The sequence below is a fragment of the Simochromis diagramma genome, unplaced genomic scaffold, assembly GCF_900408965.1.
Source record: "Simochromis diagramma unplaced genomic scaffold, fSimDia1.1 OVJJ01000216.1, whole genome shotgun sequence".
Taxonomy (NCBI): domain Eukaryota; kingdom Metazoa; phylum Chordata; class Actinopteri; order Cichliformes; family Cichlidae; genus Simochromis; species Simochromis diagramma.
The window spans coordinates 19391903-19411452 of NW_024386883.1; the positions used below are offsets into that span (position 1 = coordinate 19391903).

The 19550-nt window shown below is 41.8% G+C and overlaps 1 protein-coding gene across 2 annotated transcripts in view; it reads right to left on the minus strand.

Annotated features, from left to right (window-relative positions):
• dbn1 (drebrin 1) overlaps positions 1 to 17299 on the minus strand; it is a 118327-nt gene extending 101028 nt beyond the window's left edge. Inside the window, exons 1-2 of one of the 2 annotated variants that reach the window (XM_040032571.1) lie at positions 17031 to 17299; positions 16604 to 16890 (exon numbers count right to left, since the gene is read on the minus strand). In XM_040032571.1, coding sequence (XP_039888505.1) covers positions 16604 to 16686 — 83 coding nt within the window. In that variant the 5' untranslated portion in view covers positions 16687 to 16890; positions 17031 to 17299. The remainder of the gene's footprint in view (positions 1 to 16603; positions 16891 to 17030) is intronic. The other variant, XM_040032572.1, reaches the window with a different exon arrangement.
• Between the last annotated feature and the right edge of the window lie 2251 nt (positions 17300 to 19550).

Sequence of the window (19550 nt, forward strand, 5' to 3'; positions counted from 1 at the left end):
GAATGGTCAAAACCCACCACAGGGAAGATCAGCATCTCGGAGGCGAATGAATGCTGATGTTGGACACACTCGATGACTGGTTAGTTTATTAAAAAACAACCCCTGCGCATACTTACAAAGTCGTCCACCACACCTACAACTTATCCATCCACCCTCCATCTGTTCGACCAGGTCCAGTCTAAGCTCAGACCTCCTTCTCTCCAGCTCTTCTTAAAGGACGCCCCGATCCAACCGAGAGACACCTCTCGAGCGTGTTCTGGCATTTCTTCACGACACATTCAAAGCACTTTATCAAAAACGCTCAGGAGGCATCACGGTCAGATGCCCGAGCCACCTCAGCCAGTTCCTTTAGGACTCATCACAGTAAATCATTTCTGCTGCTTATGTCCTTACTCTTTCCATCACGACCCACAAGTTGTGACCACAAGTGAAGGTAGGAACTTAGACTGACCAGTAAATGAATGACATTCCTATTCCCTCTTCACCACAACAGGTCGTTACAGCATCCTCATCACTGCAGACGCTACATCAACTCTCCTCCAAGACCCAGAGATCCTTGAACAGCTCCACCCCTTTCCAGCTGAGAAACGTGGCCTCAAACTTCCATGATGGATGGAGGCCATCAGTCGATGAAGCCAACAGAAACACATCGGGGCGAGATCCTGAACTCGATTCCTGAAAATTCTTTCCATAAAGACATTATCTTCTATTAAAGTAGATGGATGACGGGTCTGCAGTGAACCATCGAGCAGTAATTAAAGATTAAAAACCCCCCACGACTCCAATCGTCCAAACAATCCACTGACACGAATCATTAAACTACTGAAACTACACTGGATATTTATTAGAAGAGTGCCTATTTTTAGATGTTTGTGAGGAAACGTTTGCACAAACCTGCTCTTTTATTGCACGTAATTCAAAACTGGGCCATGACTTCATTCCCAGCTCAGGTTCTGATTCCAGCAGGATTTCCACAGCTTCAGCTGCTACGATTTGAATTAGAAACTGACCAGCAGAGCAGCGTTACACTCAGATCTATGAGGGATGTATGGACGTATCTGCACAACGAAACAAAGAAAGTCTCTCACATCATATCTGGCTGCTTTCTAACTGCACGAGCCAGCTGAGCTCTGCAAGTTCGGTTGGAATTTCGATGTGTGAAAGCAAAGCTAAAAATATGAGCCGATTTCTCTTTTCTGGCCAATTTAATCTCGCTCTCCTTCTTCTTCGTTGCCTTCTGCTACCAAACTACGAGGGCAAAGTGCAAATGACTCACAGAGAGGAAAGTATTTCAGAGAAGCTCCGAGGTTACGATCTGCAGGCTCTCTCTCCTGTACCTCAACGCTCCCTCGTTGAACTCACTTTCAGACGACAGCCCGACGCTCGCCTGGAGTTTCATTTCACTCTACTGACACTCAACGCTTTTCTAAAGTGGACTCAGCGCTGCTCATTTAACAGAAACCCGGCTTTCAGCTCAGCGGGGTGTAGCAGATGTAGACACCGATGTTCACTCGTGGTTTAAAACATGTTCCTTCTATTCCCCCTGCTCCATATTCATGTTCACACAAAAGAAAACTAATTATTCAAGAATCAGCTGGTTACCTCTACGGTCTCTTTTACAAGCTGCACAAAAAGCTTAACAATTGTTCATTTTGGTTTTTCATATATCAGTTTGCTGCTTTTCTCTGCTGTTTTGCTTTTTTTGTCCATGTGAAATGAATATTTTTATATGTTTGGGTACCAAAGAAACAACGCGGGGACGCCACGCTGGGCTCAGGGAAACAGCAGTTTCCATGTTACAGACTTCTTAGGTAAGATTTAATAATTAGCAGCTGCAGATCTAGTAGCAGTAACACGCATTTGAAACTAAATATCTGTGGTTTTAATATTAAAGGTCAATTGTGCCTATTTTGATAGCTAGCAGCCTTAGGGTGAGGATGTAATGGAACGCTTCCCAGCATGCAGCAGTCCAGTGGTCGTGAACATCAGCTTAACATTTTGTTCTAGCGTGTTCCCCAGTTCTGGCAGTTTAACCTGTGCTTATTTCAGCCAATTATGTTCTCTAATAAACGTAATGAACCTCTCTGTTGGAGAGGAAATCGTAGCTAACCATTTTTGGGTGTTGATGGAGAGTTTTTCTCTGCTCAAAATCAGCCTTTAAGAGGAGCACGTGCACAAGTTTTGTCCATATATTTAAGGCACAGAAAAACTAATGTTTATATACTTTTAATACAATCATGGTGGTTTTCCTTTAGGGGCCAACAGCTCTTTCTACAGATGCAATTGAATCCCGTTGATGTAATTTGGCAGTATTAATATTGCATACACGTTTTATCCACGTGTATGTATTCACAGACTGCTAATATAAAAAGGATACTTTTAATGACCAGTAGGGGGAGCCTGCACCAAGTTCTGACAGAAGCCAAATTACATAAAAGTCAATCAGAAAAAGAACCTGTTTAACGCTTGTTTTATTACTTCGATAAACTGTGTTTATGATCTTCATTATTAGTTGCAAGTCTCTTTCACTGCAGCATGATGTTCATTCTGTAAATTAAGTTTCCATTTTGGGGTAAAATAAATGATAAAGCAGGTTATAATTTAAGCTGTGGCTGTTAATGGAGTGATCTGCCAATCAGGACAGGGCGTAACAGTGCCAAGTATTTCATGTTGAAGTTTTATTGGACAGTGTTTATTTGTTCTAAAAGACTCTCAAGGGCAAAAGTAGTTTGAGCTTTAAACAATAAACTATTTAAACAATCAATACGATTACATTTTAAATTCTGTGATAAAAATGAAACAAAGCCTCCTCGTGGAGATCATACCCATCTGTGTCATGCTCTGTAGATCTGACAGAAAAAAGGCAAAACCTAAACCAGAAATATCAGTCAGTGAGGAGGGCAGATCAGCAGGGAGGTACCAGGGGCAATTTAACACTGACGGAGCACAATACACTCCAATAAATCTCATCTCATCTGAGGCACATCCCTTTGAAAACACCCAAATCCAGTCACCACTGATATCAACTTTAATCTGACTGGAGACCTTCCCTGACTTCCAGATAAAAAAAATAAAAAATACAGGTGAAGGACTCTCAAGCATCAGTACAGCTCTCAAAAATGTCCAATAAGAACAGAAACCCCCTCTACTTGTTAGCATAGCGAATGCCTGGGGTCAAACACAGCCTTCAGCACCAAATGCCCTAATTGGTTTACTCTGCATCCCAAATCAGCCTCAAGCCTGTTTGCTTTCAGTCTCCACATACTAACAGCCTGTCAAATAAATAAATAACAAACTTTAAGAATTACATTTAGCTTCATTTCCAGTCCACGAATAAGAATATAACACATTTCTTCAGGATTCATTGATTGATGGGTCATCATTTAGTCTATAAAAGGATCAGTCCACCAACCCTTCATCGAGGCTGAAAGCTCCAGGAAAAGCAAACACTGCAAAGAGACCTTGAGTCCTTGTTTGCTTTTGCAGACCCACTTTTACCACCAAATGCACCCCCCCCCAACGGGAAGCTACAATCATGACATCCCTCTGTTCTCAGACATACAGACAAATCTGCCTTTTGTTTTCCATAAAAGTGGAGAAATTTGTCTTTCAAACCACCCAAAATTGCTAATCCTGATCTGCAGAAATGCTAATAACACCAGTAAGGCTTCTCCCCCCACACATCTGGCAAGTGAAACATCATCTGAGTGTCAGATTATCCCCGTAAGCCCTGAAGTCTGTCTGCCTTTGATTTGCTTGTTTTATCTCCTTACTGCGACGTAACGTCACCCTCTTCATTCCTCATCATGACGCTGACCTCTGCCTGACTCAGCTGCCGCCCGACCTACCATCCAGATTTCCTTCTGAGATGTTTACTGAAGGTTACGACCACATTCTGGCACTTCAGCGACTCACCGGTCAGAAGAAAAGGAGGAAAGACACCAACAAAAGCAGAGCAGACACAAATGCTTCAAAGTTTTGACCGTTGACATCATAATCCATGTATGAACAAGTACTGAATGAACCTTTTGGAGGTTTAGGATGCACTTTAACAAAAACCTAAAACAGCCCACGCAATTAAAGTTAAGAATGACACATTAATCATTGACTGGAGCTGTAACTACTAACAGAGGCTAACATTAGGCATATCTTCATGGTATTGTAGTATATCCATCTGCCCTCTCGACCCCGCACTCATTAAAGCTTTCAATATTCATGGACAACTCTAAAAAGCTTTAAAAACGTACTTGGGAATTCTTAAACAAAAGATACAAATTGAGGAAAGGGACAAACTTAATCCAAACCAATCCAGGAATTCAACACAGGATTTAACATGAATTCTTTCTGGGTATATTTGTACCTAGCTAGAGTGCTAGCATACCAAAAATATGTTCGTGCTATTCAGGGCTTCCACGATTTCTTTCCACTTCCATCTTTATTACTGAATCAGAAACACATTCCCCAAAAATATACATCTACACCAAAGATGGCTCTCCTCCACAAAACAGCCAGTGAAAACAGGAAACGGCTAAACCAAAATGTTAACATGTTTAGCTTAAAATGTCACCTTTAGCCATACTTTTAGCTGATAAATTTCAGCTTTTTATTAATTTTTTACCTCAGAATTTCAACTGTGATTGACTATCCATATTATTTAGTAGCAATTTCAGCTGTTTACCTGCACTTTTAGCTAAATATTTAAACTGTTAGCTATACCTTTGTCTCATAGGTTTGTTTTTTTATTCCTAATTTAAGCTAGCAACTTAAAAGCCGGCACATTATATTTTTCACAGTGCTTTATGCAGTTATTGTGGCAATAATGTCTTTTCATTTTAAATACCCACTCAGTTTTTCTACATGCTGTTTTATGAACTGTTGACTGTTTATTTAGATCGTAGCTTGATTCTTTCCAAAATAACTTCCTGTTGCCAAGATGGCTGACGACAGAAGGACTCCGAGGATGATTCCAATAAGTACGAAACAAGCGTATCAAATCATTTGTTAATTTTTTTTAATCTGTTAAATAATTTTACACTTTCAGTTTACTATATACTCTTAGCATAACATTAGGTTTACCATTCACAGGTTATGCTTTTGCCATTCAATTAACCTTTCAGCTATTCAATATAATAGCTGTTAATTACTTTACATGAACCAAAGGTAACTGTTCGGCTATGTTTATGTTACATAACTATTCTACTTGTTACCTGTTAATTTTAGCTAACAAAATTAACAAATAAAATAGCAGCTCTTAACTGGTAGCTAACTAGAACATTCCCTGATCAGTTTTATATAGACGTCACAATAATTAAGACGAAGAAGAATTAGCAATCATCGCTGTTAACTTCAGAAGGATGTTTATTTTGTTGACATAATGGAAAAATGCACTAATCGAAGGACACTGGGACATTTGTTCCCTGAATTTATCCTTATGGCAGAGAGAGTGCTTATGCTACCCGGGGGAAGGTGCTCCCTTGAAGTAAACACCACAGATATGACAAACTGCAATATGGCTGACTTCCGAGCTGGGAATAAAGTAAATCTCCCTGCACGGAGATGGTTACACTTTAGAGGTGTAGCTACACCTCTGCATAGGCTCCTGTTACATAACACTCAGCACATCATCCCTTCTTTGTGGAGCAGCTTACACTCGAGCACGCCAGGCTTACATAAAACAAACAGCGCTACCAGCTTCCTCTATTCTGGACACTGTCAAGAGGCCTCGCTACAACCCACTCTTCAAAATTTACATAATTAACCCTATGAAAATGATTCATCCATGAAAGCAAACCCACTGAAATTAATTGATTTCTTCATTAAACTAACACCAATTAAAAGGGTCAGGCCTCTTTTCTATGTTTTTTTTTCTCCACTTTCTTCTCATATCTTGAGGCAGCATTCCTGCTTTTCAGTTCCATCATGGCCTCCCTTTCCCTCGCTGCTCACACTCCTCACTGCTGGCTGCCTCAAACGTCACTGACATGATTTATTTAAGCTGATTCTGGTGAAGCAGCCATCAAATCTCACTCGACTTCACAGCATCAGCTAAGTTCCTAAATATAAATGTCAACTGTTAGAGGAGGGGGAGGAATCAGAAGTAAGAGAGTGAGAAGAAGATGAGAGGAAGGAAGAAGAGGCACCGGCCAACTATAAAAACACCTACATCGTTAAATGACAGAATTAGTGGTTTCCAGCCTTTTTCATTTGTAATGCTGCCATCAACACCAACCTTTATGATTAAATAAGATAAGAAGTTCAAACTAGATTAACAATACTTGGATTATAAATGGTAATCTGAATAAAACCGCTCTCTTTAGCTGACTATCTTAACTTCTGAATATTAGCTTAAAATACATCTGCCATTAAACAGCTCCTCATTACATTATAGTGACCATTATAGTGAACTTCTTAAATGTGGTTGTTAACCAACAATTTCACTTCTACATTTTCAGTTAAACATTTCAGCTGCTAGCAATACTTTTAAGAATTATCCATGACATTAAGCTAACAACTGCGCTTGTTTATTCATACCATTAATTTACAATCTTAGTTTTTATCCACATGTTTAGCCAATGATTTCTCTTTTTTAACATATATTTTATTGATCAATTTCAACAGTTCAGCAGCAGCTGTTAAGATAAACATAAGATAGTTGTTACAGCTGCCATTGTTAGCTAAACATTTCAACAGTTTATATATACGCTTTTAGCTGAAACTGGTAGCTATACTTTTAGCTGAAACTGGTAGCTATACTTTTAGCTAACAATTCCTTTAATTAACATTTTTTGGCTAACTGTTTCAACTGCCTTAGCACTCCAAACACTTGTGCTTGTTAGCTAACAGTTGTTTAGCCAGATTTTTAGTTGCTACTTAACTATAAAGAATATTTTTCTCTAATATTTTAAACCTTTACATTAGCATTTTTGCTAGTTATTGTTTAGCTAATAACTGAGCTTGCTAGCTAAAACCTCATTAGTTTATTTGCCCTATTAGCTAAAATATAAACTCTTGGTAATTAACAGTTTAGCTAAATTTAAACTGTTTTAACCATCATCTTTTAAAAAAAAAAAAAATCTTAACAGTTGTGCTTGATAACTGAACATTTCAACAGGTTATCCACACTTTAGCTAATTATTTAAACTGCTAGCCAGATTTTAAACTAAAATATTGATTTGAATTATTCTGATTTTAAAAGCTTGTTTTGGATATTTGAAATCAAGTCAGAACGCAAAAAATAAATCAAATTCCACTTTCTAACATGCCATACTGGTGAAATTTATGCAGAAGTTTCCAAAGACATATATGCATATTTATAGAAGACATAAATAAAACGAAGACACATTTCTGGTTGTAAACCAGCCTTTTCTTAGCTCTGTATATTTTTGCTCCTGTAAGTGAGGAAGCTGTAAGTGAGTGCTGAAGGATGATGTCGACCTGTGTTTTATAAAGCGGCTGTGATGAAAGTGAAAGCCCGTGTTTTTGCATGTTGTACCACTGACCCTGTTCTATATTAATCTGAGAGAGTGCAGAGAGAGCGGCGAGATCACGGTGAAAACACAACATGTCTACTAACTGCTCTCAAGGCACATTAATGCTCTCTCTGCTGAAAAACAGAGCAGAGCAGATGATGATGAGACAAAAAGAAAGAAGGGGCACATTCAGGAGGTCAGAGATTAAACCTCCAAATCTATTTGTCCTCAGTCAGATGATCCATTAAATGTGTTTTTGGTAGAGGGTAGGGTAACTGCTCTGGACGAATGCAGGACCAGAAACCAGCCATTTCCTGTACAGTCTGATTATTGCTGTCATGGTCGTTTGCAAAGCCCAGTTTACCTCCCAGACATGCAGCTTTCATGTTTACGCTTCCTCTCACTGACAGACTGACAGACTGTCCATGACCTGCATAACTCACACAGAAGCCATAAAGTACCATCTCTGAGCAGCGACATCTTTTGTGGTAATTCCCAATAAAGTCACGTCTGTAGGGAGTCATTTTCCCATGACGACACGCACACATTACCAGTAACAGTTCACATACAACTTTACTGTAATGTAGAACATGCAAAGCTAGTACAGCGCGTCGACACCCTCACTTTATGCTGCCTGGAACAAGCTGTTTTAGCTGCTGTGTCTTTAAGGGCCACCCTCTTTATTGGCCAGCTTCTGGAAGCCTGCTGAGGGGCAACAGTCTGAAGCCTGACTTCAGATGTGTGCAGCTTGGTTCAGTTTTGGTGACGTGGGAACGGCAGCGTCATCCTTTGGTATGTTCAGCTCATTCAGGTTTCTCCTTCGTCACCTGCCTGTAACAGGTAATAAGTAAGAACACCACGAGCTGTACTTCTTAAACTACACGGCCTCAGGCTGTTTCCAGCAGTGTTTTGTTTCTCCTTTGACCTCGGCTCTGCTGTGAAGCATTGTTTGGTCGACCTTGAATTCAGACCTTCCTGAGGGGTAAATAAACAACTCGCGTTAAAATGATCTCAGATGGAAACATTAAATGTGAGAAATACGCCAAAGTGTGAGCAGTCCAACAAATGTCTTCTATCTGAGACCAACAGACTCAACCTGCTGCTCAGCTCCTCTCTCCACCATTTTCTTCTTTTGTCTGAGGTGACTCGTCAGGTAATGGCTTCCTCGAACAGCTGGACAGGTCAAAGGGTCATATGACAGCAGCCTGCGGCCAATCAGCAGCCACTGAAAGCGGTTTGTGGATTTTGTGATATCGGATAACCCTGATTCACCCGCTGCCCTTTTCACAGTGTCACCTTCACTGCAGTCTGACATTTATGGTTCAAGAGGTAACATTCCTTTCTTTTAGCTTCAGGGAGCGGATGAATTAATGATAAACAGGCTGGAGAGGGAATCTCATCCTAATGTTCACCCTTCAGGAGTCACCCATTACCGCTGCCTGCAATGCTCTGAGGCAGTGAACAACCCAGTCTTTATCAGTTTAAAAGCCCTCATGCTTTAAAAATGATGTAACATGCTTCATATTTTCCAGAGCCTCCTCCCGCACATCACCGTCTGTTTGAGCTCTTCAATCTTACAAATTCAGTTGTCTTCATCAGTTTTAGGCAGGTCGAGATGCACAACTGGAAATTTTATTATGTTTTTGTAAGAGGAAGACAAAATTTTAAGTTACCTCAAAATTTTGAAATGCCAACCTAAAATTGTGAGTTACAGATGGTAAAAAAATAAATAAATAAATAAAATCTTCAGTTGCAACATTCAAGCTTCCATGAGCATGTTTACAGCCTGCAACACAAAACATTTGTCTCCAGAGTTCATTTATTTACAAATTTACGACAAATATACTTGAGAGCAAAGTTTGAACTGCATCAAAGTGAATTATTAATGCTGTGAGAATGAATGCTGAAACCGTTTTGTGATGTCCAACATCTAATAAAGCGTTTTGATTAGTAGTTATCCATTTAATATCACCGTGAACTATTCATGCTAACCAAGCTAGTTTAGCAAAAAAAACCATTAGCTGATAAAAACATTTTGTCCAGATACACTAATATTAAAACAAATGTAGGGTCTCAGAATAGAAGAACACAAACTAATGAGTGACAGGTTTTACTATATCAATTTATATACAAGTTTAATATAGTTAACACCCTATACATCAGAGTTAGCATTACAAGCTAACTCTGCTAGCATGCATTACCCGACAGGAAGCTTTAAACAAAGAAAACAATTCAGCAAATAAAAAATAATTTTGATCATTTTTACTAATTTCCACTTTTATAAAAACTGTAATTCATGCATTTGTATTGATTTTCTTAAAATTTAAAGTGTTACCTTTACTCACAAGCTAACTAGCTGTTAGCTAGTCCTCAGCTAACTAGAGTCCCTGACCTGAACCTTTAGACCGTGTTTGTGCTGTTAGTCCCTTTTTATTTTAATTAAAAATAATAGCACAGCTTGTTGTTTACAGCCCATCAATGCTTTATTTAACTTCTATATTAACAAAGTATAATTTCATTTCACTATTATTTTTCTCCATCTTCCATACAGCTGATGCATACAAACACTTATTCCTCTAATTCTGAGTTATTCGTAATACTTTTACCCAAATGCAGCACTTCTTAAATTACAAGCAGACATTACAAAGAAAGGTTTTTTTTCGTTGCCTTTCGTTTTTTACTTGTAGTGTTTTTAGATGTCAGGACTGCTGGTGGATAAAAAAAAAAAAAAAAAAATTTATAACAATAATGTTTTCTTTGGTCTTTAACATGCACTTCGGTGTCTGTTGCACCATTTCCTTAAAGCCTGATTAGATTAATCTTTGAATGAAGAAATCAAGAACTTTACACTCTAATGTAATGCCACTTTTCCCCGTGGTACTGAATACTGATTAGGGAGTGGTGCACAGTCGTGCCAGCAGCTCTGTGAGGCTTTAATTAGCTTTCTAACATGCTCACAGTGGTGATGCTCGATTTAATCTGTCAAAAACCAAAAATAATGGCACCACATGAATCGTAAGGGGTCACTAAAGTCATCAGGGTTAATCCTGAAGGAGCTGTCTGTGGATGTGAGTCTATAGTTTCTCAGATATTTGAATTTGACTAAAACAGGAAAGTAGATTTAGATTTTTGGTAATTTTACACTTAAACAGCGCTCTCTCTGCATGTCTTTGTCCTTAGGAGTGACTGTGTTTGCTGCTCAGCATAAATCCATTTACCCTGACGCCATCATTAAACCCAAACTCATCACGCAGATGTTTCCTTTGTGTTTGACGCTCCGAGGTTCATGAAGTCTAACAGAGGCCTCGTCTGTCCTGTTATCAGCAGGGACGGAGCTTCACGCTTCTCCCCGACCGAATAAGCGATGCTGCCGACTCATCTGTCATCTGAATGCCTCCCGCACGTTATCACTTCGACTTGCTGCTCTCAGACCCTCGCGGCTGATGGCGTTCTGAAGGCCGAGCCGCCTGTGACGGACGAGACCAGCCGCAGGCGACGACGAGAGCGAGGGGGAAGCTTAAAGTTCGACGGATGTTCGAGCGAGCGAGGCCGAGATAAGACCTGTTCACAGGGTACGAGCGTGACGTGAGGGCGGCGTGTAATTAACGAACAAACCTCTACAGCTTCCTGACCGAGTCCTGCCACCGACAGGACGACAGAAACAAAGATTTACAAGAGACGACGACGGAGCTTTATCCAAAAATCATCGATTAGCCTGCTGAACGTTTCTTTCCCCGACTCATCATCAACATTTGAAAAACAAAAATTTCTCATTTTTATAGTCGGGTCGTTTCATGATTGATGGAAAAGGACACTGCTGCTTTCAAATAATGTTTCTTATTAGAACACGAGTGACGTTCAGTTCAATCATTTTTATTATGAGGCACTCATCTCTGGGAAACCACACAGACGGATGCAGACCACAGGGAAATACGTTTAACCTGTTTAAGGTGGACTGACACAAAAATAGCCCCAAACGTCTAAATTCCAGGAAAAAAGGCATTTCTGTTTGCAGTGAAGCTGCTGGGAGATAAATAAATGCATTATTATTTTATCGACAAAACCAGGTCAGAAGAACTCGTCCTATTTGGACTGGTGTGCCCGAAAAACCAGATTTGAGGAGAGGCTCCTGAGACTGCATTTATCCAGCTCCTAAATCCGCCCTCTGGGAAAGCAGAGTAGGGCAGAGGGCGGTGGTGTGGAGGGTGTTTGGGGGGGGGTCCCGTGTTGTTTGGGGTCAGCGTGTTTGGAGGTTTCTGCCTTTGTTTGAATCCCATCAAGTGTGAAAAACGGGGGCAGGCCTGAGGCCCTCCGCATCGTCTCTCCGCCCCGCCGGATCATCCCACTAAATCCGAACGCCGTTATAGGAAACGTTAACCTTTCAACCTGACAGCTCGCGCTCGCACGAGCAGTTCAGCTGACATAAACACGTAATTTACACTTTTACAGTTTGGTGACGCCGCGAGAGACTCGAGGGTGGAAAAAGCATCATTTCTTGCCTCCATCAACACCTGAACAGCGATGTTTCTGCACCCTCGGAGAGCTCGGTGTCAGGCTGTGACGAGCGCACATCTCCGAGAACAGAGGTGGAAATTTGTCCTCGATGTCTGTCTTTGTATCGATGACGAAATCTGCTGTAAATAAACCAAAAGCAGCCCAACAGAGACGCCTCCGTTTCTGATGCTCAGTTTTTAAACAAACCTCCATATTAGTGAAACTCTGATGAACTGTTGGAGATTTCAGCTTCCAGAATCTGAAACTGTAAAAGCATTCAGATTCTGTTGAATCAGAATCTAAAATTTTGGTTCCACAGACCTTTAAATGAGATTATTAACGATCCGAACAGCAAACTTCATTCCCATCATCACGCTGGGGACACCTGGGGTCACATCCCACACTGAGCCTTTCAGCTCTTTGATGATTCAGCCGGCGAAACTGTTTGAATGCTGGAAATCTCAAAACCTGCTCAAACAGCTGTGATGAAGTTTCTTACTTATGAAACAGAAACATTCACGTTTCCTCATGTGTTACATTTGTGACTGAAGCTCATGCTGGGGTTAGATTACCGCACATCACCTGAGCGCTGAACCCCGATCGTCTCACATGTTCAGAGAGCACAAAGCGCACTTTGGCTCTGCAAATAAGCTTTGTTTGTTTTCTCACAAATAAGCGTGTTTGCAGCCACTGAAAAAGAGTTTTGGTTTTTGCTCCACATGAGTCAAAACGTTGAGTTAGTGACTGAAAACGGTGACAAAGTAACTCAAAATTCAAAACAATGTCCCGGATAGTTAGCTTGTCAAACATTGTCACACAGAACAACTCAGGCTACGTCCACACGTACCCGGGTATTTTTGAAAACGCAGATTTTTCTATGCGTTTGCACCTTTCGTCCACACGTAAACGGCGTTTTCGGTCACTGAAAACTGAGATTTTTAAAAACTCCAGCCAGGGTGGATATTTTTGAAAACTCAGTTTTTGCATTTACGTGTGGACGAGAAAAACGCAGAAAATGCAGAAAACGCAGAAAACGCAGCGTCAAAGGTGTGCGCCTTTTTTGACGTCACACTGTGCGCCACGTTATTGTTTCGGTGAAATGAATTTCTACAAACTGTTACTTGTCCTCTCTGCAGTGTTTAAATGCTTACATATACTGTCCCTCCACACCTTCAATGCCCCATCCTTGTTTAGTATTTCCCACCGAGGCTTCTAGACTTCTGATTGGCCAACATTTCTACACGGTTAGGAATATATCGCCATCTGTTGCTTTGGCATGTTCCTAGCAGCGTTTTCCTTCATTTCTGCCTTTACGTGTGGACGGGATTATTTTTTCAAACGAAAAATCTCAGTTTTCAAAAATACCCGTGTACGTGTGGACGTGGCCTCAGAGTTCAACATGCTGCCCACAGACACTTCAATATACAACTATAGAGTGGATCCTGATTGAAAGACCCTTCCTCGACCTCCTCAGCCACAGAAACCAGCGTCCACACTGGACTGTTGGTGGGTGGCTGGAATATTTTTGTCTTAACATCAGGTTGGGGTTAGGTTAACCTCCACCCTTAAGCTATAGCCTTTCTTTTTTTCTACCTTTTTGGAAAAACTGTCAGATCTAAAGGAAAAGATGGATTTCAATGAAAGGTACCCTCCATCCATTTCCCGTCACTTCAGGTTTAAGTCAGGCTGAGGCGAGTGGGCGGGCACACCTGGACAGACAAACAACCGTTCATGTCTACAGCCAATTCAGAGTCACCAGTTAGCCCCATGAAGGATTTTGGACTGGGTGAAGAACCTGTAGAGACACCAGGCTGGATTTGGACCTGAGACCGTTGTTCCTGTGAGGCGATGGTGCTAACCGCTGGACCACAAAACCTCTAACTCCAGCCCAACCCTGCTGACGTCGCTGGGTGAGGGCAACATATTGCTCAACTGTAGCTGCAACTATACTACAACAACCAGAGCGACTCCCACCTCAGGACGACGAGCACAGCGTGTGATCACGTGGGTTTAATCATTTATCAATAATCAATCAATGATCTGCTCGGTTTGTGGTAACACTAAAAAAGCCTTCGTGTTGTTGTCAAAGCTAATCAACTAAAAAAATATATTACCATCCATGTGCACGCCCCCTTGTGGACAGACTGAGTGAGGCGGTTAGGCTTCCTCGTGACCTCACCTGGCCTCACGACCTGCAGCAGATGGCTCAGGTTCACGTTTCAGACTCAGCGTTTGTGTCCAAACAACCTTTCACAAAGGACACCTCTGATTTTTAATCAGGGGAACAGGTGGAGCTGTTATGACTGCTGCCTTATCGTGTTCAAGGACAGAGGCTGGAGTTTAACATTAAACCTGCAGTCCAAGTCAAATATTACCTCCTCTAAGCTAACCAGCTCCTCTACATGCTGCAGCTTCTGAAACTAAACAAATCGGCTCCTTCCCCTTTTTGTTCTGAGTCAAACACAAACAGAACAGGAAGGACGTGCTGGCACCAAAACCAGGCCGAGGTTTCTGAAATTCCTCTTTTTTTTCTCTGGGATTCACCTAAAACTTTGCTGCTCTGGATTCACAGGCTGCCGGGGAAATTCAGCTCGGTGACCTTCCTGCTCGGCTACGAAATGACAAACTCTAAACCTAAGAGTGCTTTTGGTGTTTCAGCACCAAAGTCCATGCAATAAACGTTTACTTTAATACATCACTGCAGCCAGTGGGGCTGTTGATCTGTGGGAGTGAGTCATTGTTAAACCAGTGAGCGCTGGTCTGTTTGCCTTCTTCATAGACAGAAAAGCTGTTATATAAAATTCCAAGATTAGAGATTAAAGCCTGATCTTTGTCTGTTAATAAATATTAATAATAATGTTTCAGTGCAGCAGCTCCAGTGTGGTGGTTTACACATCTGCCAGCAAAAGGTTGCTGGTTTGATCCCATTAGGGAGCAGCTGGGAGCAGTACTTCAAATACACATAGTTTTACTTAGGCCATGGTTTGCGGTATGGTAGCCTAGAGGTGCCAAACACAACACACCTGAAAACTGATTTTTTTTCATGTTTTTGATATCAGACTGATATCAGATTTTTAAGACCGATACTGATATCTGGTGATTTTACTGATCTGATATACTGGCCGATATTCTTTTCTTTAAGACATTTATTATGTATTTTTATTTACTCGTTTGCACTTTGCCCAACTCAACACTCACAACATGGCTGAAGGGCGCTTCTCCTTTCTCCTCTTTACTCTTTACATTTTTACTTATCGGCTGCAGTAACTGCCGATACTGATCGAACAACAAATATATTTCAGTAAACAAAATCACTTCAATTTTCGCCTTGAAGTCAGGAGAGTTTTAACTCTGGGCCCGCCCACTTCTGTATACACTTCTGTACTGTATACTACTATTCTTATTGTATATATTGTATATCTTATTCATCTGTTCCTCTGTCTCTCCTGCTGCTTTGAGCATGTACATGACAAAAGAATTTCCCTCTGGATAAATAAAGTTGTTCTTATTCTTATTCTATAGTTTCAGATCACCACACTGCTGTTAGTCACTTCCTGTGTTGGTCTCCTGTTCAGAAATCTTAAAAATTTTTCCTTTTTGTGCTGTTCCTGCTTCCTGTCGGGCTTTTGTGAAATGTTATTGTTTTCTTAAATCTCATGTTTTCATTTTTTTGGTTTGATGTTTAATCGTTTTGGGGGTTTTCCCCAATGTTGTCACATTGTTTCCTGGAATGTCATGAGATGTTCCAAAGACTGGTTTTGTTTCTTTCCCTGAATGTTGACGGGGTTTTTCCTACACACGACTAAAAAATTTTGCTTGTAATTGTGTTTTTATTTTGTTTTTTACTTTTCTGTTCTTTTGCTTCACAGTTTTACTTCTTTGTTGTATTTTTGGTTTTGTTTTGTGTTTTACAAAACAAAGTCCAGTTTGGTTTCACTGTTGCGTTTTTTTGATTTGATGTTTCTAAAAAGTTGTTGCGTTTTTCTTAGTGTCGTTGTGTTTTGCACCTTTGGGCCACCGTACTGCTCGGCAGGCCAAATGAATAATTTTTTACTTCACTAACTTCCTTACTGACCCTCTTGCACCATTTCCCAGTGAAGAAACGCCACAAAGGGGGATGATGGAAGCCTCCACCCCTTCTTTCCCCTCCTCCCTCCATCCCACCCACCGGCCTCGCCCCTCTTCCTGCTGGTTTAAGGATGCAGGGGCTCATCAGTATCTCTGGACCACCTCACACACACACACCTCTGCATCACTTTGCACAAAAGCCTGAAATTGCTTCCAGCTGGGAGTGAAGCCGGTCCCGGCGGACTGAGGGCAAACAAAGCGCATTTTACGCGCACATTTCCCCGCTGAGTCTGCACTGCGGGGCAGCTCGGGACCCCCCCGCCCCCTTAAAAAAAAAAAAAAAAAAAAAAAGAGACCTGCAGCTCTCTGACACAAACTCTCTGCAGACCCGAAACAACCGCACCCCCCTCCGTCCCTACTTTACACCAGCTGTACTGACAATGATGATGAAGGTGGTGGTGCCCCAGTCCTGCCTTGCGCATCCTCAGCGCGCAACAACCCGAACAACGAAACCCCGAGAGGAGCGGGAGCAGAACCAGGAGAGGACAGGAGAGCAGGGCCGCGGGACTCACCAGTCGGTGTCCGTGGTCTCGTCGATGACGTCCTGGTAGGCGGTGAGCAGGGCCAGCCGGTTCTTGCCGAGATTCACAGCCATGTTTCCGTCCCTGCAAGCATCCAGCCGCTGCTGATGGAGAGAGACTCGGAGTGAGACTACAGGAGGACGACGGCAGCAGGAGGAGGAGGAGGCGCTGACTGGTGGAAACAAAGAGAGGAGCGCGGTGTCCGCGGGGTCCTAGCGCCGGAAGGACAGCCGGTCAGCTGTCCGATGGGTCCTAGTGCCGACCGTCAAATCCTGCAGCTGCACAGAAACAGTTAAAGTTTAAATTTGTCCGAAAGGAGAAAGATTTGTGTGAGTGTCACCGTGGTAAATCATTACTTTTACATTATTGCTGTTACTGTTTAACATGCGCTGTACTCAGATCGTCTTACAGCACTTACAAAAAACAAGGAGCTCCAGCAAAGAGGAAATATCAGGTAAAGGAGGTCAATAAGTACGAAACCAGGTGTGAAAGTCAAACTTGCTGTTTTTCTGAAGGTTTGCTCGTGAACAATGCTCTGCTTTCTGCAGTGTCACTCAGTCTTTTAATTTGGTGAACCAAAGACAATCTCCCACTGATGTGGATAAAGTTTTTTTTCTATTCTGTTCTAATCTACTCTGGTCTTTCCCTGTGACATCACACAGGTCCGGGAGAACAAAAAAAAACTATGTGAAGTGAAGGTGTTGGGCTTACAGGAGTTACTGATCTCATTATGTGAAGCATTTCCAGCTGGAACAGCACCAGGTGAGAGTGACCTGTGATGTAAGCTTTTCTGTGGGCGGGGCTTTAACTGGTAAATGGAGGGTTCCTGAGCACCCAGCATGCCTCACTCACAACAGGCACCTTTCTACATCTAAGTGCTTTTGGTCTAAGATCCACACTGATGAACACATCAGGATGTTTGGCACGCAGACTGGAGCAGCCGGGAATTGAACCACCAACCTTCCCATTAGCTGATGACCTGCAGAGTGATGAGGAGTCCGTAATCTTCCTCAGAGTAACACATGAAACATTCTGTGCCTACTTTGTGTTTTCTGTAAGTTTCTCTGATCAGAGTTTGGCGAAATAATCAGGTGGAAGAAAACCTGCAGTTCCTCTGGTGGCCACCAGAGGCTCCTGTCGTAAACGTTCACATAAAAATGTTGAACTTTACAGCAGAAATAAGCATGTTTACAGAAACGGTTTGGGTCTTTGTGGATCATTTCCTCGTTTATAATTGGAGCACGGCAGGTCATTGTTTTTAAAGCGCTTCTTTTTTAACTTGATTGAGGCTTCAGGTTTGGTGCGTGGCTCCTCTGGTTAGAGCTGGAGCTGCTAGTCTCGGCCTTGGCTGTCTGGAGTCACTGAACTCGACCTGCGGTCCGAGTTTGTGCTGCTGTGCTGCATCCTTGAAGTCTGTCCTCTAAGTTTGGGTGAATTAAAGTCTAAGAGTTTGTTAGCCTGTTGTTTAGAGGGTGCAGTGTCAGTGTGATGCATTAGCTTAAAAAACAGTCTTGCTAGGAGTAGCTGATCACTTCCACCCTCTTGTCCAAATATGGTCACTTCCAGCTCCAAACAAACCAAGATGGCTGCACTTAGACTTCAAACTGTGAGTGCAGTAACCAAAGGTGGCCTCCTCCTCCTCTTAGCATTCAGGGCTTCTTCTTTGACAATCTGTGGATTAAAAACCTTTTTAGGACTGTAATGGGGGCATCAACCACTTCAGAAGGAGCCTCCATCAGCCGGGTGGTGCATTAGTGAAGTCGTCTGGAGGCACGTGGGTCCCATGTTTTCTTAATAACAAGTCTCTCATGAAAACCACTAAGTGGCAGAGCTGCCCGGTAAGTTTGCCTGTTGCTATGGATTCCAGCATGGCGGTCCTGTTTTAAAAAGCAGATCAGATGATGAGCGCTGAGGAGCAGCTGAAGCTGTTTTCAACAGCTGGAACAGCTGACCTCTGTCAGCCTCTGTGGGCTGATTGGTTTGTGAGGAATAGTCAGCAGGACCTGATGGCACCACCGCCTCCTCGGACCAATCCCTGACTCAGACCGTCTCCAGTAGTGATGGGTCGGTCGCGAACGAAATGGCTCTTAGAGCCGACTCTTCCAAGTGAACAATGCAAGATTTTTTTTTTCTTTCTCTCACTTTTTTCGCTTCACGCTGCACTCGTTGTGTTGGCGCTGAGCAGAGATGGGAGTTTGCGCCCCTCCGCCCAGCGCTGCGCGCGGGGGGGGTTACAGTCGCATTTTATTGTGTTGTGGTTTGCAGTGTTTTGTGTTGTTTCCTTTTAAATTTGTTTAAAAGGAAACATCTGAAAATTGAAATAGTTAAAAGCTGAATTGTAAATAGTTGATTTTTGTATATTATAAATTTTTTTTTTTTTACATTTTGTGTGGTGTGAGTAAATAAAATAATATTTATATATTAAACATATATAAATAAATAAATAAATAACTTTTTTTTTTTTTTTTTTACATTAGTAGTTCCTTTTGTGCATAATGTTATATTGCTGCTGATAATAAATTCATTAAAGCAACAAAACTACCTGACGAGCCGCTTGGGAGCTGAAAGAGTCGGCTCTCTAAAAAGAGCTGGAGTTCCCGTCACTAGTCTCAGGACCGCTCACCAGATCGCACTCCCAGTGTTTTGTGGATGGTTTGGAGGCAGTTTGTACATGAAGCAGGAAACAAGCTGAATACTGAAGCCGGGTGAAGTTAACAGTTAAAACCAGTTTATTCTGTTTCTTGTGTTTTCAACATTAGTATTAATATAAATACTCTGCTCCATCTGAATTAAGTATTTACCAGATGAAAAACTGCAGCGCAGGCAGGCAGATGTCGACTTTGTTTCCATGAACACTACAGCTTCATTCAAAGAAACACAGATGAGACTATAACACAGAAATTAAATGTTGAGTCTGCTTTCTATGAATAAAGTTACA